Source organism: Myotis yumanensis, unplaced genomic scaffold (assembly GCF_028538775.1).
Source record: "Myotis yumanensis isolate MYYU_CA2020_CCGP unplaced genomic scaffold, mMyoYum1.0.hap1 SCAF_14, whole genome shotgun sequence".
Taxonomy (NCBI): Eukaryota; Metazoa; Chordata; class Mammalia; order Chiroptera; family Vespertilionidae; genus Myotis; species Myotis yumanensis.
In genome coordinates, this window is record NW_027223765.1 from 33,532,885 (window position 1) to 33,557,610 (window position 24,726).

Sequence of the window (24,726 nt, forward strand, 5' to 3'; positions counted from 1 at the left end):
AGGGATCTGATTCCCACCATGGGGCAGGATAGGTGGGGCCTGTTTCAGGCTCCTAGGGCACGGCCTGGACCTGCCCCCCTCAACCACCTCCCTTTCCCTGCCTGTCGAGGAAGTCAGCGGCCTGGCAGGACTTCAGTGTGCACCAGGCCCTGGCCTAATGGACTCAGATCCGATAATCCAATTCCCTCAGTTGCCCAGGCAGACGCCACAGGCTGGGGCTGGGGTGGAGTGGGGTGCGGAGCCCAGCCCACCTGGCCCTGGGACCCTTGCTGCACCACTCACAGTGGGGGGGAGAGGCCAGCTGTGGGGGGTTGTCCTCAGCCTTTTAAGTCCCCCATGGAAGGCCCTTACACAGTGGGGCTCATGTTTTGGGGTCAGATACTTGGATTTGGATCCTGGCTCTGCCACTCCCAGCTGTGTGTCCTGAGTGAGCCTCCGTTTCCTTGTCCGTCATGTGGAAAATGAACTGGACCATCCAGGACTGTGGTCAGAGTCTCCTGCGATGATGCCTCTGTGTGTGGGACACAAGGAGTCTCCGTGACTCCCTGCCCATGAAGCTGCAGTTATTAGGCACCCACTGTCTACCCAGCCTCGAAGGGCACATCATGGGCATTTCCTCTTTTAATTTTCACACCCCTGCAAGGGAGGCAGAGCCATGATTCCCATTTCACAGATGGGGACACTGAGGCTCCGAGAGGGAAAACAGTTGCCCCCAAGTCACACAGCAAGAGCTGGGCTTGAATTCAGGTCCAGCTGGCCCAGAGCACACACTACCCCTCAACCCACCTCTTCACCCACCGTCCTGCTCTGTGAAGACTCTGTCTCCCGCCAGCCTGGGGTTGAGATCATAATACCCAGCCCAGGCCCTGGAGCACAGTAGGTGCTCAATAAACATTTGAAGGAGTAGAAATGAATTGAGTGTCTGCTGGATGCATGGGGGTGGGGCTGGGGGCAGCATACTGAACCTGGGCCAAGCTGCCTTGGGCAGACTCTGCCAACAGGCCACCTGGGACTGGCGATGTCTCGGGGGCTGGACAAAAGCCTGTGGGAACCTGGGGAGAGAGTAATTTCATTTTGGTGTGTGGAGGGCATGCGGGCAGCTTTTCTGGAGGAGACACTGGGAGAACCGAGGTTGGCCTCGTTGGCACATGGGTGGGAGGGGGAGAGAGATTCCAGAAGGGAGCACAACTGGGGCAAAGGCCTGGAAGTGGAATTCGTGAGTTGGGTTGATGAGTGGAGATGAAGCTGGCAGTAAGTTAGGGTCAGATCATTAGGACTTGCACAAGTTTATTACATAATCAGGAAGGACTCACTAAAGGTTTTAGAGCCCACAGAGGAGGCCTGGGCAGTAGGAAGCCCCAGGAAGGCCCTGACCAGTGGTACGAGCCCAGGCCTGGTGCCGCATGCTGGGAGTGAGTAAGGCCAGTTGAAAAAGAGCAGATTGAAGGGACTCTGAGGGACACAGAGGGGCTCTCAGCTAGAGAAGCTTCCAGGCCCCAGCTAGTCCTGGTTGTCCTCCTGCCTGGATACTGGACCCCATGACCCAGCTCCAGCCTTGGACTCTGGGCTCAGACAGGCCGAGGTTGTATCGTGACTCTGAGGAGTCTTCATTTTATGATGCCTGCCAAGTCCCTCGGCCTCCTTGGGCCTCAGTTTCCTCATCTGCAAAATGGGTGTGAGGGGGGAGCATGAGCAGTATGGCCCCATGGGCACTTTGCATGCATCTTTTCATTCAGTGCTCCCCCCACTCCTGTGGGGCAGGGACTGTCAGCCCCATTAGCTCAGGAAACCAAGGCCCACAGACGGGGAATGCCTTGGACAACTTGTCCGTTTTACAGCTTGTAAATGTCAAAGCCAGAATCCAAACCCAAGTTCCTGCTCTTAGGCGTGACGCCAGACAGCCTCCCAGAAAATGTTTATAACTGTAAAGCCCGCACGTAGTCACAGGGTGGGATGTGTTGGTGAGGAGCAGAGAGGGAGCTCCTGATAGGAGCACAGCAGAGGCAAAGTGTGGCGGCGGCTGGACCCATGCCCTTCCATGAGTGTGATTTCCCACCAGTCCTGGAGGGCCCGAGAGGATGGGGGGCTGAGCCCCAAGCCTGGGTCAGGTCCCCTCCGCCAGGTGACGGCTCCCCTGCGTTTGGCCTCCCCCTGCTGTGGGCACCCCCCCCCTCTCCCCAGCACACCCTCACCCTGACCACCGCCACCTCCGCAGATCAACCTGAATGAGAGCATGCAGGTGGTCAGCCGGCGGGTGGTGACGGTGGCCTACGGGGAGCCGGTGCACCACGTCATGCAGTTTGACCCAGCAGACCCTGGCTACCTCTACCTGATGACGTCCCACCAGGTAAGGCCAGTGCCCCGGCCTGACAAGGTCCCAGGATGAGCTGAGCTGTCTTGCTTGCCTGGCCTTTGCACACACTGTTCCTCCCGCCAGGAGCACCCCAGTCCCCCACCTCCTTTGCCTGCTCACCCTTCACCTCCCAGTGCAGGGAAGCCTTATTCCCATGTTACCCCCCGTTATAGTGTCGAGCCTCAGTTTCCCCCGCCTCTCATGGCCCTCACAGGCCGAGTCCCCTGGGAGGGGCTGGCAGCCTCACTGAGCTGGGCCCCTGCCTCTGCCTCCAGATGGTTAGGGTGAAAGTCGCTGCGTGTGCCGTGCACGCCACCTGTGGGGACTGCGTGGGTGCGGCCGACGCCTACTGCGGCTGGTGTGCCCTGGAGACACGGTGAGGCCCCGGGCAGGGGCAGGGTGTGCCCTGGAGACACGGTGAGGCCCCGGGCAGGGGCAGGGGCAGGGGCTGGGGCAGGGGCTGGGCCGGGAGGCTGCAGCAGGAAAGCAGCCCACAGGGGTCCTGACGTGTGTCCTGCCGCTCCAGGTGCACCCTGCAGCAGGACTGCGCCAACTCCAGCCAGCAGCACTTCTGGACCAGCGCCAGCGAGGGCCCCGGCCGCTGTCCCACCATGACAGTCCTGCCTGCCGAGATTGACGTGCGCCAGGAGTACCCAGTGAGTTTTGAGGGGCAGGACCCACTGTGGGGGGATACAGGGTGGGGAGCTGCCCTTCACCTGGCACCCAAACCCTGAGAGCTGGGGACTCCTGCCCATAGTGCCCCTGGGACCCAGAGACAACAATTCAGTGAGAATGGTTGGCTTTCCTGAGCCCTTACCGAGTGTCAGGACGTGCTGTGTGCGTGGTGGTCACCTCTGGTCGGCCCCACAGCACTCTGTGCAGCGGATGCTCTTTATGTCCCCATTTTACAGACGAGGAAACAGGCACAGAGGGGTACAGGCCGTACAGCTAGGGAGTAGCTGAGCTGGGAGTTGAACTCAAGTGGGCAGGCTCCAGAGTCCCAGGAAGGAGGAGCAAGTAGTAGGATGGGAGGAGAATGAGCCCCCCTCCCCCCACCTTTCTGTCTTTTTCCAGCCCCAGAACAAGGGAGGGGGTGGAGGGACCACCGAGTGCCAGGCTGCCACTTCTCGTTCTCAGAATCAGATGACTCTGTAGCGTGGGGGCAAGTGGGTAGCCTGTGCCCAGGAGGGCCTAGTGCTACCTCAGCCCCTCCCCCCCCATAGCAGGCAGCATCGGGGCAGGAGTCCTTCCAGACCCTGGCAAAGAGCTGGGGCAGAGGGACAGACAGGCCCGAGGCCCACCCCGCCCTGCCCTGCCCTCAGTAGCTTCTCTGGCGTTGGGTGTCCTCATCTGTCACCTGTTTCAGACAAAACCCTGGCCCTTGAGGGACTGACATGCTCATGGGGTGAGAGAAAATGAGCAAGGCAGATGGTCAAGATGGTGATAAATGCCACGGAGAAGAAAGCAGGACAGAGAGAGGTGGAGATGGAGTTGGGGGTGCTGACATTTTAGACCAGATCAGGATGGGGGGCCTCCCTGCAAAGGTGACATCTGAGCAAAGATGTGAAGTAGGTGAGCCAAACCGAGTATCTGGGGAGAGTATTCTGGGCAGGGGGAGCTGCCAGTGCAAGGGCACTGAGGTCAGAACGAGATGGGAGGATTTGAGAGAGTATTAGGGGATGGGCTCAGAGAGGTCATGGGCCAGATCTTGCGGAGCCTCCTTGGCTACTGTAAGATGTTTCATTTTGCAGATAGGGAAACGGAAGCCCCTTGGTCACTTGCAGGCTGCAACCTAGAGTCCTAGCCACCCGCCCCCGCCATTGGTTCTCCCAGGGTGGCTAGGTTGGGGGCGGGGCTATAAGGGAAGGGCCTGCCCCCCAGCTAAGGGTCCTTCGCCTCCAGGGCATGATCCTCCAGATCTCTGGCAGCCTGCCCGGCCTCAGTGGCATGGAGATGGCCTGTGACTACGGGAACAATATCCGTACTGTGGCCCGGGTCCCAGGCCCTGCCTTCGGCCACCAGATCGCCTACTGCAACCTCTTACCCAAGGACCAGTTCCCGCCCTTCCCGCCACACCAAGGTAAGCTCTCCGTCCACTGGACTGTGGAGACAGCCATCTGGGGTTCCTCAGATGCCCAGCCCCGAAGGGGTGCAATGGTGGATCTCAGGCATGGGGGTCTTTATGTCACAGACTCTGATGTCACTGGAGACCCCTCTACCCCCTTGTCCTTCTCCCCCTGGATCCCCTGATCCATTCCAGACCATGTGACCGTGGAGATGTCTGTGAGGGTCAACGGGCGGAACATCGTATGGGCCAATTTCACCATCTACGACTGCAGCCGCATCGGACAAGTGTACCCCCACACAGCGTGAGTGGGGGGCGGGGGGCTAGCTTCCAGGTGGTGGGAGGTTTTCGCTCGTGGGGAAGCCTTTGGAAGAAAAATGATAGTGTCCTAGAGGCAGAAAGGCCCCTCAGCTGTTCACTCGCCAACTCATTTAGACAACAAACTTTCTCACCTCGGTGCCTGGGTTCTGTGAGCACCTAGGCTGGTAGGGGCAGAGAAAAGTGCTGAGAGTACTCTTCATTTAGTCTCCTGAAGGTTCTGCTTGCCCATTCCCTTCTTGCATACCTCTTGTGGTGGGGAACTCACTACGCTACGAAGTGCACAGCCCTTCCTGGCAGCTCTGATGATGAGGAAGACCTTCCCTGGTGCTGGGATCTGCCTCCTGGGTTGCCGTGGTGAGGGGCCGGGGTGGAGTGAGGGTCGAGAGCTGAGTATCCCCTTGTCTTCCAGCTGCACCAGCTGCCTGTCCACACAGTGGCCCTGTTTCTGGTGCACCCAGCAGCACACCTGTGTCTCCAACCAGTCTCGGTGCGAGGCCTCACCAAATCCTACGGTAAGCCAGGCCTGGGCTGCCCTCTGCCTCCACTATTTCATCACCTCTTTGTTTTTTCCCTTTTCATTTAATATGTTGGAAACATTTCCACGTCATTAAATTTTCTTCTTTGGCACCAGATTGCACAGCTGTGCCATGCCGGTCACCTGTTGTTGGCCATGCTGATTACCTTTTGCGTGCCAGTGCAGCCAGGGCACCGTACGCATCCTTGATTATTCCCTGCAGACCAATCCCTAGAAGTGGCACTTTGGGGTGAAAGTGTGGCTGTATTTTTTACACCTTTAGCTCAGCTGCCCTCCAGAAAGCCTGAGCCAGTGTGTACTCCCACCTGCAGCAGGAGGGCCCCTTTCCGCACATCGTGCCAGGACTGACTAGGGTTTAACTTCACCTTGAATATTTTCAGCAGCCCTAGGGGGTCAGGGAGTAGCAGACTGGTGATTTGAATCCAAACCCCTCTTTCCAAGGCCATGTTCTTCCCGTTTCCCCACATGAGCTGGGCTGAAAGGCCCGTGGTTTGGTCTCCCCGTTGGCCCTGGGCACCCGGAGTAGGGGGTGCCAGGCTCTTCCTGGGTGGAGAGGGCACGCTGCCTCAGGAACCACATGTTCCCAGGCTCTTTTGCTCATGCTGGTCCCTTGGGCTCCACGGGCTGACTCTGCACTGGCTATGGGCCGGACCCTCCCCGGTGCTTCGGGGTGAATAGGCTTAATTAATGGTATCAGGGCCCGGTGTGGTGGTAGAGTGGGGAACAGGGGGAAAAATACAAATGGAAATGCGACATACCTTTTGTTGGTTGTTTCTGGGGTGAGTTCACTTGCAGGGTGACCTCTTACGTTTGCCCCAAGAGCCTCCCAGGCTATTCCAAGCCGTGTGCCAGGAATGACCAAATGGGGTGCCAGAGACTTTGGCTGGGGTGGTAATGCCCAGCCAGATGGGATGACTGGACCGGGGATGGGGGACCGCAGGGTCCTGAGACCACAGCTCATCTCCTGCCAGACCTGGCTGCTGGCCCTCTGTTTTGGATGAGGGCTGCAAGGGGCCAGGGTGAGGTCCTGAGTATCTGCCTGCAGTTCATCTCTCTAGGAAAGGGGTGTTTCTGCCCATTTTCTAGATGGCACAACCGAGGTAGCCAGTATGAACCAGGGGCTGGCTCCCGGCAGGAGGAGGTCCCTGGGGCTCCATTCTAGACATAGATCCTAGGAAGCAGCCCCAGCCTCTTGGCACTGGACTCAGAGAATCTTGTCAGGAATCCTTGAACCTTGTCTGCCCACACTCTTCCGGTTCCAGCCCCTCCGGCCTGAGCCTCAGACGGGCTCTGAGGAAGGGGAGACCCCCGGAGCAGTGCCTGACTGAGAGCAGTGAGGCAGTCGTGTGGATTTCTGTGCTGGGAGAGAGCCAGTGGAGGCTGCGTGGCCAAACCACAGGGGAGGCCCCAAGCCTCTGCAGGATGTTGGGATTTCCAGCCTGGACTGACCAGGACTCCTGCTCTTGTTTGGGGTCCACATCTTCCAGCCCCCAGTCCAGGGCTGTGCACACAGCAGGGACTCAGTGAATGCCAGCAGGAAGCATTTGAGCTGGCAGCCTGTCCCTAGAAGGGTGGTGGGGTGAGAGGGACCCAGTCTCAACCCAGTGTGTTTAGCATTTATCAAATATCTGCTGTATGCCTGAGTCTGGCACTGGGAGAGAACCCAGTGAGGCATAGTTCTGCCCTCCCCATCATGAGCCAAGACCTGAGTTGTGAGTTGTGGCTGTGTGGCTCTGGGCCAGCCACCAAACCTCTCTGTGCCTGCTTCCCCATCTGTAAGATGGGACCTACTTCAGAGGCTGCACCTGTAAGGGACTGGCTTCATACTGGGCACATAGTAGGTGCTCAGGAAAAGGTGAGGTGGGACAGGAGGACTTCTTTGCGAAGGGCCCTTTGTGCCAGCAGCTCACCAGCTGGAGGTGTTTCTTTGGCGGTGCCCTCATAACCCCCTCTCGCCCAGACCTGTGCTCGGTGGGTCAGGAGGTGGGGTGGGGACACAGAGAGGGCCTGTCTTAAAGGATTATGGTAATCCAGCAGGAGAAGAGGCAGCCCCCGCCCTGGGCCTGCAGGAGGCTCTGACCGATGCTTAATTTGCCATCTAATTGAGTGCCAGTTAGCTGTGGAGGCGCCATGCCTGTGGCCGGCGGCAGGCACGGGGTCGGAACATCCTTCTGGGCCCCTCAGGAGCTGGGAGGAGGCGGTGGTCGTAGCCAGGCCTGGGCGGTGTCCCTGGGAAGCAGGTGTGAGGGCTGAGTCTTGGGTCACTTCCCTATTTCCTCCCAGGCCCCAGAGGAAGGAAGTGGGGGCGTAGAGGATGCTGGGGGCAGGGATTCAGCTTTTCCTAGGAGGTGGGGAGAGAGAGGAATGCGGCCACGTCTTCCACTTTCAGTTGTCCACGGGATGGCGTGGCCTCCCTGAGGGTGGCTTCCCCAAGGAGGTGTGACTTCAGGCCTTAGGAGCAAGGAGGGCCGGCAGGTGGAAGGGCAGCTCCCTTGGTGGGGAGCCTGGAGGGACGCCTTCCTGAGGAGCCAGTGGAATGAGGGGTTTGGTAGGAATGTGGGTCAGTTTAGGGGGAGGATGGGACTGAGGAGAGGTAGGGAGAGGGAACAGGTCAGTGGGGTCAGGGTCCCTGGGCCGGTCAGTGCTCCCTTCATTGGGATACCAGTTCTCTGCCCTTGAACTTGGGAGAGAACATGGGAGAGGCTGTGAGCTCCAGCAGACGGACAGGTCAGGCCCTCTGTGAAGCAGCACACGCTGGGCTCACGCTGGCTTATTGTGGCTCCCCACCTTGCTCCCCAGCATCTGTCCCCACTCCCCATCTCCCTCCTGAGCCTGCAGCCGTGCCCTGAACTTCCTCCAGCAAAGGGAGAAGCCACTTGGCTTGGTTTGGTTGCAAGTAGGGAAGCCCTAGTGCAGTGATGGCGAACCTATGACACGCGAGTCAGAGGTGACACGCGAACTCATTTTCTTGGTTGATTTTTCTTTGTTAAATGGCATTTAAATATATAAAATAAATATCAAAAATATAAGTCTTTGTTTTACTATGGTTGCAAATATCAAAAAATTTCTATATGTGACACGGCACCAGAGTTAAGTTAGGGTTTTTCAAAATGCTGACACGCCGAGCTCAAAAGGTTCGCCATCACCGCTCTAGTTCAAGCTGGCCTCAGCCCCAACAGGATTAACTGACCCATGTGAGTGAAAAGTCTGGGAGGGTGGCATCACTGTCAGACACAACTGGATCCAGGGGTTCCAGCAAGGTGGTCGGGGCCTCCCCACCCCTCTGGGTGGGCGCCATGCTCAGCAGGTCATCCCTCCTGGCAGCAAGATGGGCTCAGCTACTTCAGGCTGCTCCCCATCCCGTTAGCCCTGGGAAACTAGAGCTTTCATTGGTTCTGGCTGGGGTGGCTCAGTTGGTTGAGCACCGTCCTGTGCACTGAAAGCTTGCCGGATTGATTCCCAGTCCTGACTGGGTTGTGGCTTTGATCCCCAGTCGGAGCAGGTGCAGAAGGCAACCCATTGATGTTTCTCTCTCCCCATCCCTCCCACCCCTTTCTCATCCCCTCCCTCTCCCTCCTCCTCCCCCTCTCTCCCTTTTTCTAAGCATGTCTTCAGGTGAGGGTTTTTTAAAAAAGAAGAGCTTTCATTGGTTCTGCAGAATTCCCATAGATGAGTCTCACTGGCTGAACAAGGGTTCCCTACATTCTCTGAACCAATTGCTGAGGCCAGGGTGGTCTGGGTACCCGCCCATCCCCGAGGCTGGGTTAGTCAGTCTTCCCAAACTGGAGGGCTGGGTTTGGGGGAAGTTCCCCAAAGGCCAAGCCAGAGTTGGAGGCAGATGGTCGTGGTGGGGGCCAGCAGCAGACACACCTGCTGCCCCCATGGAGGCTTCGCTGACCCTGGGGGAGGCACTGGAGGAGGGCAAAACTGAGCCAGCTCTCAGCCTTGGTTCTACTCAGTAGAATGCGTTCAAACATCCAAGTGGCCCGGGGTTATAGGGGTCAAGGCGAGTCAGAGGCCCCTCAGAGATGGTCCCACATCATTCCCTCTGGAGGGCCTTTTATGGGAGCCCCCCTCTGTTGACCTTCACCCCTAGACTCTTCTGTCGGCCACCTACCCATTGGTAGGGAGGAGCTGGGGGGACAGAGCCGCTGGTCTCCAGCCAGCTGCAAAGCAGAACTGGCGGCAGCTGGGAAACCTAATTGAGAACATGTGGGTTCCATTCCCTGGAATTCCATGGTGTTCACACGAGACAGCACAGGACAACGACTCAGAGAGGGACAGCGACTTGTGTGTGCTCACACAGGGGGCTGGACACCAGCTCCCACCTCCCAGCCATGCACCGTCAGCTCAGGGGGCCTCACCAGGGCCTGAGTGTGTTGCTTCTTCAGCCGAGGCCCTGTGCTCTGCACCAGGCACAGCTCCCAAGGAAACCCCCCCCCCCCCCCCCCCCCCCCCCCCGGTTGGGGCGACGTTTCTGGCCTGGTGGTCAGCAAAAGGTCTGGACAACTAGCGCCCTCTTGTGCTGCACATTCCATCTCGGGCAAACCATTACTTCTCTGTGCCTCGATTTCCTGTCTGTCAAATGGGTATGATGATAGTACCTACTTCCTAGGGTTGAGGGAGGGAGGATTTGGTGCTGAGAACTGTCCCGGTGCACAGTGAGGTCTGTGTGAGTCGTGGCTGCAACTGTCATTGGCACGATCATTAGTGATTATTGGCCTTGGCATCCCCTCAAGGTCAGGTTTGATGCGAGACCCCTGAGGTTCCCCTCAAGGAGCTCCCTGTCTGATTAACACTAAGGAGAAAAGGCCTCCATCTTCCCTCCCTTGACGCCTTTGACCCTGGCTGGTGACCTCAAGGAGACAGATGGATCATCATGTTTCCAAACCCTTCCCCACCCAGACTTGGGCAGGAGGAGCGCAGAGCAGGCAGCCCCTGGGCCGAAGGGTGGCTGGCCCCTTAGGATGGCCGTGGTTGCTCCAGGGTCCCCTACGCTCCCCTCTGTCAGGGTCCCAGCAGGTGAGGCTCTCGGAGTTTGAAGAGGCAGGACATGGCCCACCGGGAACCCAGGGCAGGATAGGAGCTCCAAACTTCCCAGCTCAGAGAGGCCTAAGTTGGCACGGTGGGCACAGCCCTGTCTCTGCCCCTCAGCCTGGGCCTCAGTTTCTGGCCTGAGAGTGACAGATGGGAGTTCAAAGTCCAGCTCTGCCCTCTGACCTCAGGCCACCCCCACCTCTCTGAACCCCAGATTCTTTTTTTTTAATATGTATTTTAAAAATATATATTTTTATTGATTTCAGAGAGGAAGGGAGAGGGAGAGATAGAAACATCAATGCTGAGAGAGAATCATTGATGGGCTGTCTCCTGCATGAAACCTGGACATGTGCCCTAACCAGGAATCGAACCGTGACCTCCTGGTTCATGGGTCAACGCTCAACCACTGAGCCACATCGGACAGGCATGAACCTCAGGTTCTTGCCTGCTCATCTTCCCTCCCTCCCTCCCTCCCTCCCTCCCTCCCTCCCTCCCTTCCTTTTTTTTTTTTTTTAAATATATTTTATTGATTTTTTACAGAGAGGAAGGGGGAGAGGGATAGAGAGTTAGAAACATCGATGAGAGAAACATCGATCAGCTGCCTCCTGCACACCTCCCACTGGGGATGTGCCCGCAACCAAGGTACATGCTCTTGACCAGAATCGAACCTGGGACCTTTTAGTCCGCAGGCCGACACTCTATCCACTGAGCCAAACCGGTTAGGACCCTCCCTTCCTTTTTTGAAATAGCCTTAGTGGCTCCACCTCTGCCATGGGAATGATGATGCCCAGGCCCTCCCTGGGATTCTGGGAGCTGGCGCCTCTGCCCAGGGCTGTGACTCGAGCCCAGGCAGCGGGAAAGGCTGTCCACTGGAGCCTGGTGGCACCAGGACCTTCACAGCCCGTTTCTCATGGGCCATTCCGAAGTCCAGTTTCTTTTCTCTGAATCATTAATGTGTGTCATCTGAAAACTGGCATTCCAGAGCTGGGTGGGGTCTTGGGGTGTGGGCAGAGCCCCCACTTTACAGGGGCCGATCCTCAACCTCAGCCTCCTGGCCTCCTCTCAGAGGTGTGGGAGGGATCCAGTTCTACCACTTGACGGGTCATGTTATCGCTCTGTGCCTCAGTTTCCTCATCTGTAAAATGGGGCCAGTACACCTTCCTGCCCATGGAGTTGCCATGAGGATCAAATGAGAGGGTTGGGACTCACTGGCATGTTGCCTTCAGTGCTGGTGGATCGTACAGTTTCGTTGCTAGTGTTTTGTCACACCAGCTGACTGGTATCTCCTCGGGGAGGCAGGACTGCATGGGCAGGCCGGGTGGCCATGAAGCCGTCTCTTCTGAAATGCCTCCTCGGTCAACTCCACCTCCTTGTGTTTTGCCTGCAGAGCTCTCAGGACTGCCCCCAGATCCTGCCTTCACCCCTGGTACCCATGCCCACAGGCAGCTCCCAGACCATCCCAGTGCGTCTGGCTAACGCTGCCTTCTTCCAGGTGAGTGGAGGCCAGGCCAGGTGGGAGGGGGCGGGAGGCTGGGAGAGCTACGTCCCAGTGGGGCCCTGTGCTGTGGGCCCACCACCCATGTTTTGGTTTCCTTGCTCTGAGTTTCCAGGTTCTGTTAGAGAAAGCCCTGCTCTGGTTGCACAGAAAAGAAAAAGGGAAGTGGGTGGTGAGGCCCCAGTGATGGCGAACCTATGACACGCGTGTCAGAGGTGACACGCAAACTCATTTTTTTGGTTGATTTTTCTTTGTTAAATGGCATTTAAATATATAAAATAAATATCAAAAATATAAGTCTTTGTTTTACTATGGTTGCAAATATCAAAAAATTTCTATATGTGACACGGCACCAGAGTTAAGTTAGGGTTTTTCAAAATGCTGACACGCCGAGCTCAAAAGGTTCGCCATCACTGGCCTAGGCCAAGGGGACAGCAGCCACCAGCAGCCTAAGGGGAACCCTGGCCAGGACCCACTGGGCATCTGAATGCTGGGTCCAGGACCCCCAGACTCCCCTACCCTCTTAAGATCCCGGCAGAGCTGGGCCACAGCCCATGGTGGGCACTGCCCATGTGTACCCCGCCCTGCCCCACCCCCAGGCTGAACTGTGACCCTGGACACATCTCCCCAGGGGTGGCTGCCAGTCTTCCCTGGAGAGTGGCCAGAGAACCCCCTGCCGCCCCACGCTCCCTGGTCCACATGGGGAAAAGGAGGTCCAGAAAAGGGAGGTTGATGCCTCTGGGTCACAGCACGTCAGGCTAGACTCGTACCCAGGCCCTGGACTCCCGATCCAGTGCTCTTCCCTACGCCCAGCCTTCCCTCCCCCCACTTCCCATCTGGGCTGGGGGAGGGGATCTCGCCTCTTTCTGGGTCCCTTCTGGGTGGGAAGCGTTGAGGAGTCCTGGAAGCCTGCCAGCCACCCCCTTCCCCACTCCTGGGTACTTGCCATCTGCCGCTTTCACAGGGAAGCTGGGCCTGTCGTCACTCGTGGGGGCCACGTGCTGGGCGTCCGGGATGTGGCTGGGCTGGAGCTCTGTGGGGGGCAGGCGGGGCCCTGCCCGTGGCCCTCATGCTCCACCCTGCAGTGGTTGGGGCTGAGCCTCCCAGGACTTCCAGGGGTCTGGGTCCATGGGGAGCACCCTGCTGCTCCCCTGGGCTGCAGGAACCTGCCCTCGGGAGGCCCACGCCCTGCTTGGGTCCTGGCTGCTGCTTTCCGGCTATTCGGGGACACGGGTCTCCTTCACTGACCTCAGTGACCGGCCCTCCTTTCCTCAGGCTGCTCCTGAGCACTGAGGGTGGGAGTGGGCAGAGCCCCTGCCTGGCGTCTGCTGCAGCCCTGTTTGCTGAGCCTACACCCTGGGGGCCCCCAGGACAGGCTGGACCTGCCGTCCCCCAGGTGGCCCAGGCCTGAGCTCAGGGACTCAAAAGGACAGACCCACCTCTCAGCTTAGCATCGCAGGGGGCAAATGAGCTTTCAGCCCTGTCAACAGCCACTTTCCTGTGCTGGCTTCCGAGCGAGGGGGCGTGGGGGCAGGGTAGGGGAAAGGTTGCTGACCTGCTTTCTCCGCAGAGCGTCACATCTGCCATTGATAGGTACACAAACAGGAAGTCCTGCCACGTGGCTGCCTAACACTCATGAAACCCGGGTTTGTTCGCTCAGCAAATATTTGCTGATGCTGCTCCCCAGAAGCCCCGTGCTGGGCCAAGGGCAAGATGAGACTGGGGAATCGGGCCCTGTTTATTCACCCACCATTTATCGAGTGCCTTCTGCATACTAATAACAGCTAGCACATATTAGGCACCCACAGTGTACAACCTACTACAGATACACAATCTCCACTTTTCTCAGCAACCCTGCAAGAATAGGGAGGCTCGTTTCATTGCGGAGTTTAGAAAACCAAGGCTCAGAGAGGAGGACTGCATGCATAGGGTTGCACAGCTAGGAAGTAGCAGAGATGGGACTCAAACCCAGGCCTGTGTGAGGTAGAACCTGAGCTCTTTCAACTGCTGTCAGCTCCCCAGGTGTCAGAGGGATCTGGGTGAGGGGACAGGTGGGAACAGAGCCTGGGCATCGGGATAAGGGCAGTCCTTGATGTATAGGGTGGGGAGTAGGCTTTAGGAGCGTAATAGAACCTCTGCATGCACCCAAGTACTTACTGCTGAATGAGTGACCATATGAGGATGCGCCCTGAATTGAGGGGGTCTGGGAAGGCTTGGAATGTGGGATATTTGAGCTGGATTTTGAAGACGGTGGAGTTTTGCTGGGTGATAGGAGGAGAGACAAGCCTTTCGGGTGGAAGAATGGGCTTGGTCAAAGGCCTGAGGGCAGGACAGTCTGTGCTATGTCCAAGAGTGTCCTGTCTGCCTGGGGCATGGGCTTGTGGGGTGGGGTGTTAAGGTGTGGGCGTTACGGTGTGGGCGTTACGGTGTGGGCGTTACGGTGTGGGCGTTACGGTGTGGGCGTTAAGGTGTGGGCGTTAAGGTGTGGGCGTTAAGGTGTGGGTGTTAAGGTGTGGTGTTAAGGTGTGGTGTTAAGGTGTGGGCGTTACGGTGTGGGCGTTAAGGTGTGGGGTGTTAAGGTGTGGGCGTTACGGTGTGGGCGTTAAGGTGTGGGCGTTAAGGTGTGGGCGTTAAGGTGTGGGCGTTACGGTGTGGGCGTTACGGTGTGGGCGTTACGGTGTGGGCGTTAAGGTGTGGGCGTTACGGTGTGGGCGTTACGGTGTGGGCGTTAAGGTGTGGGCGTTAAGGTGTGGGCGTTACGGTGTGGGCGTTACGGTGTGGGCGTTACGGTGTGGGCGTTAAGGTGTGGGCGTTAAGGTGTGGGCGTTAAGGTGTGGGCGTTACGGTGTGGGCGTTACGGTGTGGGCGTTACGGTGTGGTGTTAAGGTGTGGGCGTTAAGGTGTGGGCGTTAAGGTGTGGGCGTTACGGTGTGGGCGTTACGGTGTGGGCGTTACGGTGTGGGCGTTACGGTGTGGTGTTAAGGTGTGGGTGTTAAGGTGTGGGCGTTACGGTGTGGGCGTTAAGGTGTGGGCGTTACGGTGTGGGCGTTAAGGTGTGGTGTTAAGGTGTGGGCGTTAGGGTGTGGGCGTTAAGGTGTGGTGTTAAGGTGTGGGCGTTACGGTGTGGGCGTTAAGGTGTGGTGTTAAGGTGTGGGCGTTACGGTGTGGGCGTTAAGGTGTGGGCGTTAAGGTGTGGGGTTAAGGTGGGGTGTTAAGGTGGGGTGTTAAGGTGTGGGTGTTAAGGTGTGGGCGTTAAGGTGTGGGCGTTAAGGTGTGGGGTGTTAAGCATGCTAAAGAGTTAGCACCTCAGAGCTGAGTAAAAGGCTCTCATTTGGGCCATAAGGGGGTGTTGGAGAGGCTTTTGGTGACATGGAGCGCACAGGCCAAAGTTCTAGTTCACGTACTCCTTGCCTCCCTCGAGCACGGGCATGGAGGCAAGAAAGGACATTCTGGAGGAGGGTACAGCCCAGGCAAAGGCTGAGAGTAGGACCGAGCCCACGCTCCGGGGCAGTGGTCCATGAGGTCCTGCTGGAGTCGGAGGGCGGGGGTGCTGACCGGGCTCTCCTCCCCACCCACTTCTTTCCCACAGAGCGCAGCCCTTGAATGTAATTTTGGACAGGAGGACATCTTTGCGGCCGTGTGGGTGAATGAATCAGCTGTGCTCTGTAACCAAGTGGTGGTGAGTGGTGTGGCTCCGGCGGGGGCAGGGGGTGGCCTGCACAAGTCCACATGCTGCACTGTCTTCTTCCCATCTAACCTCCTGCTCCTGTTGGTCGCCCCCATTCCCAACAGCTCTGCCCTCAGCCATCTCCATGGCATCCTCTCCCCCAGCAGAGACCCGGACATCGTCTGCACCCCTCACGCTTTTCCCATCCTTTTGCAGCTGCACACGACCCAGAAGAGCCAGGTGTTTCCACTCAGCCTCCAACTAAAGGGACGGCCAGCTCGGTTCCTGGACAGCCCTGACCCCATGACAGGTTGGAGCCCCCACCCACCCAGATGGCTCCAGGGGACTCAGCCACAATGGGTGGGCTCGGCCGTGGGGGGTCTCATTCCAGTGCTCACTGTACAGGCACAGCTGCCCCCCCCTCGCCATCCCTAATGCACACAGGCTCTCGATGCCAGCCCTGCCATCCAGTACCTGTTCATTTAGTATTTATTTATTTACTTAAAGAAAAACAGCAGCCCAAAGATTTATTTTTTACTCAATTTACATACTCATCGGTTCGCTTGGCGCTCCACTCTGTGCCATTAAATTTTTTAAAAAATTATTTTTTTATTGGATTTATTGTGGTGACATTGTAGTACGTAGGTATTGAGCAGCTGCTCTGGGCCAGGTACCACGCCCTTGGGTCACCTCTAAGCCAATGGCTGTGTAGCCTCAGGAGTGTCCTTGCCCTTCCCTCTCTGGGCCGCAGTGTCCCCAGGTGAAACGAGGGCACAGGACCTTTTGCAGGGGCCTCCGGGAGGATTTGCGGGGATGACGTACACAAAGCCAGCAGGTGCCTGGGGCACCATCAGCCCCCAAACGGTGGTTGGTGTCCTTACTCTCATCAGATGCTTGAATCAACTCTCCAAAGGCCTGTCTGCTCATGGGGAGTCTCAGACATCCCTCGTGGGCATGGGCTCCCCACATCCCCACCACCGAGGCCTCAGACCCAGCCTGCACACCCTCCCTGGAGAACTCTCCCTGTAGGCCTTCTTGGGCCACTCCCAGCACGTTGCTCAGTGTTTCCCAGCATCCCGGAGCTCCGCTGTGGGTAAAAAGACCCACTCAGACCTGAGTGCGCATCCCAGCTCCGTCACTCAGAGGCTGTGTGACCTTGACCAGTCACTCGACCTCTCTGAGCCTCCTCTCTTGTCTGCCAAATAGGGCTAATAAACAATTCCGTCTGATAGAATTGCAGTGGGGATGAATGATGTGAATGAGGCTGTGGCTGTACCGGGCTTAGCACAGGCCCCAGGAGGTTTGGAGAAAGTACCAAGAACCTCCTGGGGTCCTGACCCTCAGAAACAGGGCCTGCCTGTGGGTAGGCACCACTGTGCGTGGGTGAGTGTGGAGGGGACAGCGGTAATGGGGGGGCTGACCCCTGCTGCCTGCATGTCTTTTCCAGTGGAGGTCTATAACTGCGCCATGGGCAGCCCCGACTGTTCTCAGTGCCTGGGCCGGGAAGACCTGGGCCACCTGTGTGTGTGGAGCGACAGCTGTCGCCTTCGGGGGCCCCTGCAGCCCCTGCCTGGAGCCTGCCCTGCCCCCGAGATCCGGGCGGTAAGCACCCCCACCCCCATGGGAGCCCCTGCCTGTGCTCCCGCCTAGCACACATGCCTGCACACCCAGCACATGTGCCTGCACACCCAGCACACTCTCACTGTTGCCTGTTGAACACCTGGGTGCTGGGCCTCTGCAGGCCTGGAGACATCGCAGTGAACAAAACAGAGTGGCTGCCCTCAGGGAGCCCATGCTCTAGGTAGGGATGAGTAAGGAAATAAGTTACAGAGGAGGCGGCAAGGTCTACGGAGAAAAGTCTCAGGGCAGGGGCCTTGGGAGGTGGGTGGCGGAGATGCTGGACAGAGTGTGTCTAGTGTTATAGCAACGGCAGGGGACATGGTGACAACTGAGGATGCCAGTTACTCCCAAGCCTCCGTTTTAATTAAGAAAAACGTCTCAGGGAATGATTCTGATTGCTCAGCCTGGGTGGGTCAGGGGAGGAGTCAGCCTAAGTCACCTGCCCATCCCAGGCCCAGTCAGCTTTGGCTGGGATGCAGATCGTGTGGTCAGATGTGGTATCCTCAGGAGACCCCCCCCCCAACCAATAGCATTGAGTCTGTCCATACTGTTAATAGACCCTAGTGGGCTTAATAACACACACACACACACACACACACACAAGCCCTCACTGGCAGCCCAGTGACCTGTGAGGTGACTAGCAATCCCAGCATTCTCAGAGCCTCCCCTAAGTGGCTGGTCTGGGCGGCCCCGCCTCCCCCTGGGTGCCTGTGACAGTGGTGGGGATCCCTGCCCGCATCCCAGCCTCAGAACCCTATTCTCTGGTCACCCGGCAGATTGAGCCCCTGAGTGGCCCCTTGGACGGTGGGACCCTGTTGACCATCCACGGCAGGAACCTGGGCCGGCGGCTCAGTGATGTGGCCCATGGCGTGTGGATTGGCGACGTGGCCTGTGAGCCACTGGCTGACAGATACACAGTGTCAGAGGAGTAAGTAGCAGGCAGTCCCTGGGGCAGTTTGAGTGACCCCGGCACCCCCCCCCCGTCCCCCCCCACACCTGGCAGTGTCAACCTCATATCTGCCCTCCTATCTCCCTTTGGCCATCCCATCCTCCTCAGCAGACACCCTTCTGTCCACCCCCCACCCCCAAAGTTGCTCACTCCGAGGTCTCCTGCCCTTTGCTGCTCGGGACACCACTCAACCTTCAAGTGCCCACTCCTCTGGGAAGCCCTCCCATGTTCCCCTAGACCCGTGGTCGGCAAACCGCGGCTCGCGAGCCACATGAGGCTCTTTGGCCCCTTGAGTGTGGCTCTTCCACAAAATACCACATGCCGGCACGCACGTACAGTGCGATTGAAACTTCGTGGTCCATGCGCAGAAGTGGTATTTTGTGGAAGAGCCACACTCAAGCGGCCAAAGAGCCGCATGTGGCTCGCGAGCCTCAGTTTGCCAATCACTGCCCTAGACCAACTTCCACAGAAGCCTTGCTCTGATGAAAAAAAAAGAAAAAAAAGCGCAGTTAAGAGTGTGTGGGCTGCTGGTGAGGTGCAGAGATCCGGGCCTGTAGCTATAGGCCTGGCCTGAGGGCTCTAGGATACCTTTGGGAGCAGGGAATGAACGAACTGGATATTGTTTCGGAGCCCATATGTCAGGCTTGCAGATTAGGCTACCAGCCCAGCAAATGTTCTGTGGTCACAGAACTTTCAAGTGTCCTAAGAGACTATCTTGCCTAACCCCTTGTCATATAGTTGCACAATTGTGGGAAAATTGTAGAGTGGGGGGGGGGGGGTGTCCCTGGGAAGAGCCAGATGACATTTCGGGGGGGGCTCAGTGGTTGTTTTCCAACTGATAGGGAATCAGGGGGTAATGCCCTCAGGTGTGTCCCAGTTGAATGCCAGCCCCAGCTGTGAGTGGGAGGGACAGGTGGCTGAGTGCAAGGATGGGGAGCGCACACATCCTGGGGTGCAATTGCGGACATTGTTCGAGGGAGAAATGGGGCAGTGCCTGATAGGCCCCCGTGACCCGCTAGCTGCTCTCCTGACAAAGCTGCCTCCCCAGGATTGTGTGTGTCACGGGGCCAGCCCCAGGGGCGTTCTCAGATGTGGTGGCAGTGAACGTCTCCAAGGAGGGCAAGTCACGGGAGCGCTTCTCCTATGTGGTAAGGGAGGCCGCCGCCCACTGTCCCGCCCGCCCACCCAGCCAGGCACACCCCCTGGGCTGGCTTGAGGCCTGACCACCTGCCTCCCACCCACAGCTGCCCCTGGTCCACTCCCTGGAACCTGCCATGGGCCCCAAGGCGGGAGGCACCAGGATTACCATCCACGGGAGCGACCTCCACGTGGGCTCTGAGCTCCAGGTCCTGCTGAACAACACGGAGCCCTGCACGGAGCTCGTGTAAGTCCCTTGGCCCCAGCTGCCCCCCCCCACCCCCCGCCCCCCGGCCCATAGGAACCATGGGGCTGGGGGGCCGGAGGGGTGGGGGTGCTACCCTGGGATCAAGCATCACCCCTTGGCCAAGCCCTTTCCCCTCTGGGCCTCAGCTTCCTCATCTGGTAAGAACAGGGAGTTATGGGAAGCACTTTGTGCCCAGCATACAGTAGGTGCTTCATAAGTGACAGCTGCAGTAAAATGGTGGTGATTGCATACACTCTGAGATCCTTAGCTCTTGGTGAAATAGCTCTGTCTTTATTATGCACTTAATGTGTACCAGGCTTCATTGATGGGGACAAATAGATGAGCCCAACACAGTCTCAGCCCTCAGGGAAAAGCAGGCGCTCCCACAGGAAACAGAAATGTCCAATGGGGTTGGATTGGGAGAAAAGTCTGGGCTTACAGAGCCACGGGACAGGGCCCTTGCCAGGGGCAGGAGTTGGGAGAGGAGCTCTGGGAAGGCTTCTTGGAGGAGGTGGGACTGGGCAACTGGGAAGTACAGGCAGGGTCAGAGAGAAGGGAAGGTATTCTAGGTGGGGAGGACAGCCCAAGCAACGTATGGCAGTGGGAATATAGAAACAGACTTATGTACAAGAGGGCAGAAGAGCAGACTGGGGCCATTAAAAAGGCCTGTGCCCCTGGTCGGTGGGGCAGGGGGTGTTGGGTAGGGGCAAGCAATGGGAGGTGGGGGCCCTGCTGACAGAGCTCGCTGCCCTCCCACAGGCGCACAGAAACTAGCATCGCCTGCACAGTGCCGGGGGCCACCCTGCCAGCCCCCGTGCCCGTGTGTGTGCGCTTCGAGCACCGGGGCTGTGTGCGTGGCAACCTCACCTTCTGGTACATGCGGAACCCGGTCATCATAGCCATCAGTCCCCGCCGCAGCCCCGTCAGGTGAGACCCTGACCCTGACCCTGACCCCCCAGGTGGGTCTAGCTCTCTTGGGCTGCAGGTGGGCTGATGGGCTTGCTGTCCCCACAGCGGTGGCAGGACCATCACAGTGGCTGGTGAGCGTTTTCATATAGTGCAGAATGTGTCCATGGCTGTGCACCACATCGGCCGACAGCCCACAGTGAGTGGGGCAGGGGACTGAGGTGGTGGGGGTGGCTGGCAGCCCTCGCTCTGCTGCATCTCTCCATCTGTCTCTCTCCGCCCCCCTCTGCTTCTCTGTCCCCCTAAACCTCAAACTCTTCCCATTTCTCCATGTCTATTTGCTCATCCCCCACCCCAACCTTGGTCCATGGCCCTCTCCCACCAGCTCTGCAAGGTTCTCAATTCCACCCTCATCACCTGCCCTTCCCCGGGGGCCCTGAGCAACGCGTCGGCACCAGTGGATTTCTTCATCAACGGGCGGGCCTACACTGATGAGGTGGCAGTGGCCGAGGAGCTGCTGGACTCCGAGGAGGCCCAGCGGGGCAGCAGGTTCCGCCTGGACTACCTCCCTGACCCTCAGTTCTCCACGGCCAAGAGGGAGAAGTGGATCAAACACCACCCTGGGGAGCCCCTCACCCTAGTCATCCATGTGAGTGCAGCGGGTGCCGGGCGGGGGGCAGCGAATGGGCTGGGCTCAGCCATGGACCTGGGTGAGCACGCCCCTCCTCCCCCACAGAAAGAGCAGGACAGCCTGGGGCTGGAGAGCCACGAGTACCGGGTCAAGATCGGCCAAGTGGCCTGCGACATCCAGATCGTCTCGGAGAGAGTCATCCACTGCTCGGTCAACGAGTCCCTGGGCACAGCCGAGGGGCAGCTGCCCATCACGGTGAGTGGATGGGGCACTGGAGGCAGAGGCGGACACGGCTCCCAGCCCCACCTGCCCAGGTGCCTGTCCCCGGCTCAGCACATTGGAACTGAGCAGGCAGAGCAAAGCAGAGCTCTACGTCTCCACTTGACAGATGAGGAAACAGGGCCAAGAACTGAGGGACCTGCTCAAGGTCAGTGATAGGCCTGATGGGGCTGGACTCTGAAAGGCCATAAGAAATTGCCCCTGTTCTAGGTGCTCTCCCCAGAGTCTGGGCTGCCGGTCATCACACAGGATCATGGAGGGCAGGGAAGCAAGAGGAGTAGAGTGAGGGCCCAGAAAGCGGGATCTTTTCTGCACTGCACCTGCTTGCATGCCTCCTGGGCTGGGGAGCTCATTTCCTTACAGACAGCTCTGACTGGGAAAGCTCCCTTTCGTCTGCACCTCAGTCCCAATTCTGCCCTTGGAGTCCTCAGACGCCTCCTGTTCCCAGGACAACCCTACAGACACCTGGGGACAGCAGCCACGCCCTGTGAACAGCCTTGGCTCCTCTGCCACGCCTCCCAGGCTTTAATAAAAACCCTCCCGAGTTTCTCCTCTGTGCCAGGCCCAGGACTAAAAGCACGACAAGCATTCTCTCATTTAGTCCTCAGGCATTCCCTGGAGGTGGATGTGGTCATCTCTGTGCCAGGCGACTTGCCCCAGGCCACACAGCTAGTTAGGAGAAGAGCTGAGGCGCAAGTCCAGGGAAGCTACAACCCCCTCCCCTATCCTTGTGCAGATCCAGGTGGGAAACTTCAACCAGACCATCGCCACGCTACAGCTGGGCGGCAGCGAGACCGCCATCATTGTGTCCATCGTCATCTGCAGCGTCCTGCTGCTGCTCTCTGTGGTTGGTAAGGAGCCCCACCCTCGTGGCACCTTGGAGGGCAGGCCTGTCCCCCTTGCCCCTCTGAAGATGGGCAGATAGAAGGGGAGGCAGAGTGGGCTGGGGGCACAGCTTGAACATCGGTGTGGGGGTAGGAACAGGTCCTGCCCCCAGAGGTGGGTGAGAGGTGTGCCTGGCTACAGCACGAATGGTAGGGTAGCTGTTGGGAGGGCACGCTGTGGGATTTGGAACCTTTCTATCTAATCATTGGGGAGCTGTTGAAGGTACTTGAGAGGGTTGTTATACCACTTTAAAGTAGTGGTTATAAAGGTAATATATTCAGTGTCGCAAGGAAATTGGAACCCTCATACACTGCTGATGGGGTTGGAAAATACTCTGGCAGTTCCTCCAAATGTTAAAACGCTACCATGTGACCCAGCAGTCCCACTCCTGGGTATCTACCCAACAGACATGAGAACATGTTCACACAAAACTTGTGCATGAAAATTTGTGGCAGCATTGTTCATAACAGGCAAAAATAGAAGCAACTTAATGTCTATCAACTGATGAATAAGTAAAATGTGATGTATAGATACACACAATGGACTATTGTTCAGTCATAAGAAGGAATGAAGTCCTGGCTCATGCTGCCTCGTGGCTGAACCTTGACAACATGATGCTAAATGAAAAGCCACTCACAGAAGACCGCAGGCTGTAGGATCCCAGGTGATGGATGCACAACTGAAAGCCATTGGGATTGTCTTCTTTAAATGGATGGATGGATCACGTGGCATGTGCATCATTCATATCTTAGCAAAGCTGTTTTTAAAGAAATATTCAATGTAGAAAATTTTAGGGAATCAGTGAACCAAAAACACACACACCCATCGTTATCACCCTGTATATTTTGGTATGTTTCCTGTCAGTCTCTTAACGTTTTATATAATATTTATAATATGTACAAATATATATAAGAATATAAAATATTTTTATATATTACATATACATACATATATATATATATATATATTCCTTCTCCCAACTTAGAAAAGGGATTATAATATAATACTGCTTTGTAATCTGCTTTTAAAAGTTTCTCAATTCACAAGTAACACTTGGTCCTTGTAGAAAGAATTGAAAATGCTAAAAACACACAAATCACCCATAATTCTCACATGTAATCTATCCTTAGGGAAAGCCCCTGCTTACCACTGTTTCACATACACACACACTCCTTTTTATAAGAATGGGACACCGAGCCTTATTTTACTGGTTTCTCCAAACCCGTTGCCCACTGGGGAGGGGGGTTTGTCAGCCCACTGGGGAGGGGAGGCCGGGCCGCCTGGCCACACCTGTCCCCGAGGAGGTGGCGCTGAGGCCCAACCTCTCCCTCTGGGCCCTGCACACGGCAGGTGCCCACACAAGCTTTCCAAAGGGCTTTCCAGGCCTGATCCCCGCTCCAATGCCCGCAGCCCTGTTTGTCTTCTGCACCAAGAGCCGCCGCGCTGAGCGCTACTGGCAGAAGACGCTGCTGCAGATGGAGGAGATGGAGTCTCAGATCCGAGAGGAAATCCGTAAAGGTAGTGGGTGGGGACCGTGCAGGACCACGGGCCTCGGCTTTCCCAGCTGGGGAATGGGTTGGAGATCCACTCACCGCGACCTTCCTGTCCCCAGGCTTTGCCGAGCTGCAGACGGACATGACGGATCTGACCAAGGAGCTCAACCGCAGCCAGGGCATCCCGTTCCTGGAGTACAAGCACTTTGTGACCCGCACTTTCTTCCCTAAGGTCAGCCGGTGCCCTCGGTTGCCACCTCAGGGGCTCGAGGCTGTGCCGCTTGAGGGCCCTTTTATGCACATGGGGAAACTTGGCTAGTGCAGTGTGGGCCCCGTGAGCAGTGCAGATCCACAGGGCCCCCCGCTTTCCTTAATTATTCACTCAATGTTTAACTGTCCATATAGAAGCTGGCTGCCAGCCCCACTCTCCTCCCAGGGTGCTAGGCCTACCGCTCCCCTCACTGGGGGGACGGGGGGTGGCCCAAGCGTCATGTGTCCTGCCAGCCTCTCTTATATCGGGGCCCCTTCCCAGCCAGGCTTCTCTTGGTCTCCACCTACCCTCTTCCTGCCCCCTGGACTCTGCCCACCCCTGCCATGCCTTTCTGTTCCTGGCTACTGCCCTGTCCCCTTTCCCTGGCCTGCCCAGAGCATTTGTGCTGATGGCCAATGCCCTCCTCTTGCCCTGGTCACACCATGCAGCAGCCTCTCTGCCTCGGTTTCCCTTATTCCACTCTCAGCTGCTTTTGTTTTCTTGTAAGCCTTGTGCCCTCTTGCATTGCTACAGCTTGGCGCATGCTGGTTCCACTCTTTTTCCTCCAGGAAGCCCCCGGGACACCCCTCCCCACTCCTCTGGAATCCTGCGACTCCGTGGTCGTGGCCCATTGCCTTGTCTTTCTCTGTAAAGTGTCCCTTTGCCTTTGTTGAGCGTCCCTGCATGCCAGTCAGGGGAGTCTAGCCCTGCTGAGGTGCTGGGTCTGCCTCCACAGTGTTCCTCCCTCTATGAAGAGCGTTACATACTGCCCTCCCAGACCCTCAACTCCCAGGGCAGCTCCCCGGTGCAAGAGACACACCCACTGCTGGGAGAGTGGAAGGTGAGTACCCTTGAC

At 57.6% G+C, this 24,726-nt stretch overlaps 1 protein-coding gene across 1 annotated transcript in view; it reads left to right on the forward strand.

Annotated features, from left to right (window-relative positions):
* PLXND1 (plexin D1) overlaps positions 1–24,726 on the forward strand; it is a 55,128-nt gene that overhangs the window by 18,659 nt on the left and 11,743 nt on the right. Inside the window, exons 3-23 of the mRNA XM_070433589.1 lie at positions 2,216–2,347; positions 2,629–2,729; positions 2,880–3,009; positions 4,256–4,433; positions 4,614–4,722; positions 5,149–5,251; positions 11,699–11,803; positions 15,396–15,485; positions 15,690–15,783; positions 16,921–17,075; positions 17,870–18,021; positions 19,091–19,190; positions 19,287–19,426; positions 20,186–20,353; positions 20,441–20,531; positions 20,718–20,981; positions 21,069–21,218; positions 21,979–22,093; positions 23,538–23,645; positions 23,740–23,852; positions 24,607–24,711. Coding sequence (XP_070289690.1) covers positions 2,216–2,347; positions 2,629–2,729; positions 2,880–3,009; positions 4,256–4,433; positions 4,614–4,722; positions 5,149–5,251; positions 11,699–11,803; positions 15,396–15,485; positions 15,690–15,783; positions 16,921–17,075; positions 17,870–18,021; positions 19,091–19,190; positions 19,287–19,426; positions 20,186–20,353; positions 20,441–20,531; positions 20,718–20,981; positions 21,069–21,218; positions 21,979–22,093; positions 23,538–23,645; positions 23,740–23,852; positions 24,607–24,711 — 2,703 coding nt within the window. The remainder of the gene's footprint in view (positions 1–2,215; positions 2,348–2,628; positions 2,730–2,879; positions 3,010–4,255; positions 4,434–4,613; positions 4,723–5,148; positions 5,252–11,698; positions 11,804–15,395; positions 15,486–15,689; positions 15,784–16,920; positions 17,076–17,869; positions 18,022–19,090; positions 19,191–19,286; positions 19,427–20,185; positions 20,354–20,440; positions 20,532–20,717; positions 20,982–21,068; positions 21,219–21,978; positions 22,094–23,537; positions 23,646–23,739; positions 23,853–24,606; positions 24,712–24,726) is intronic.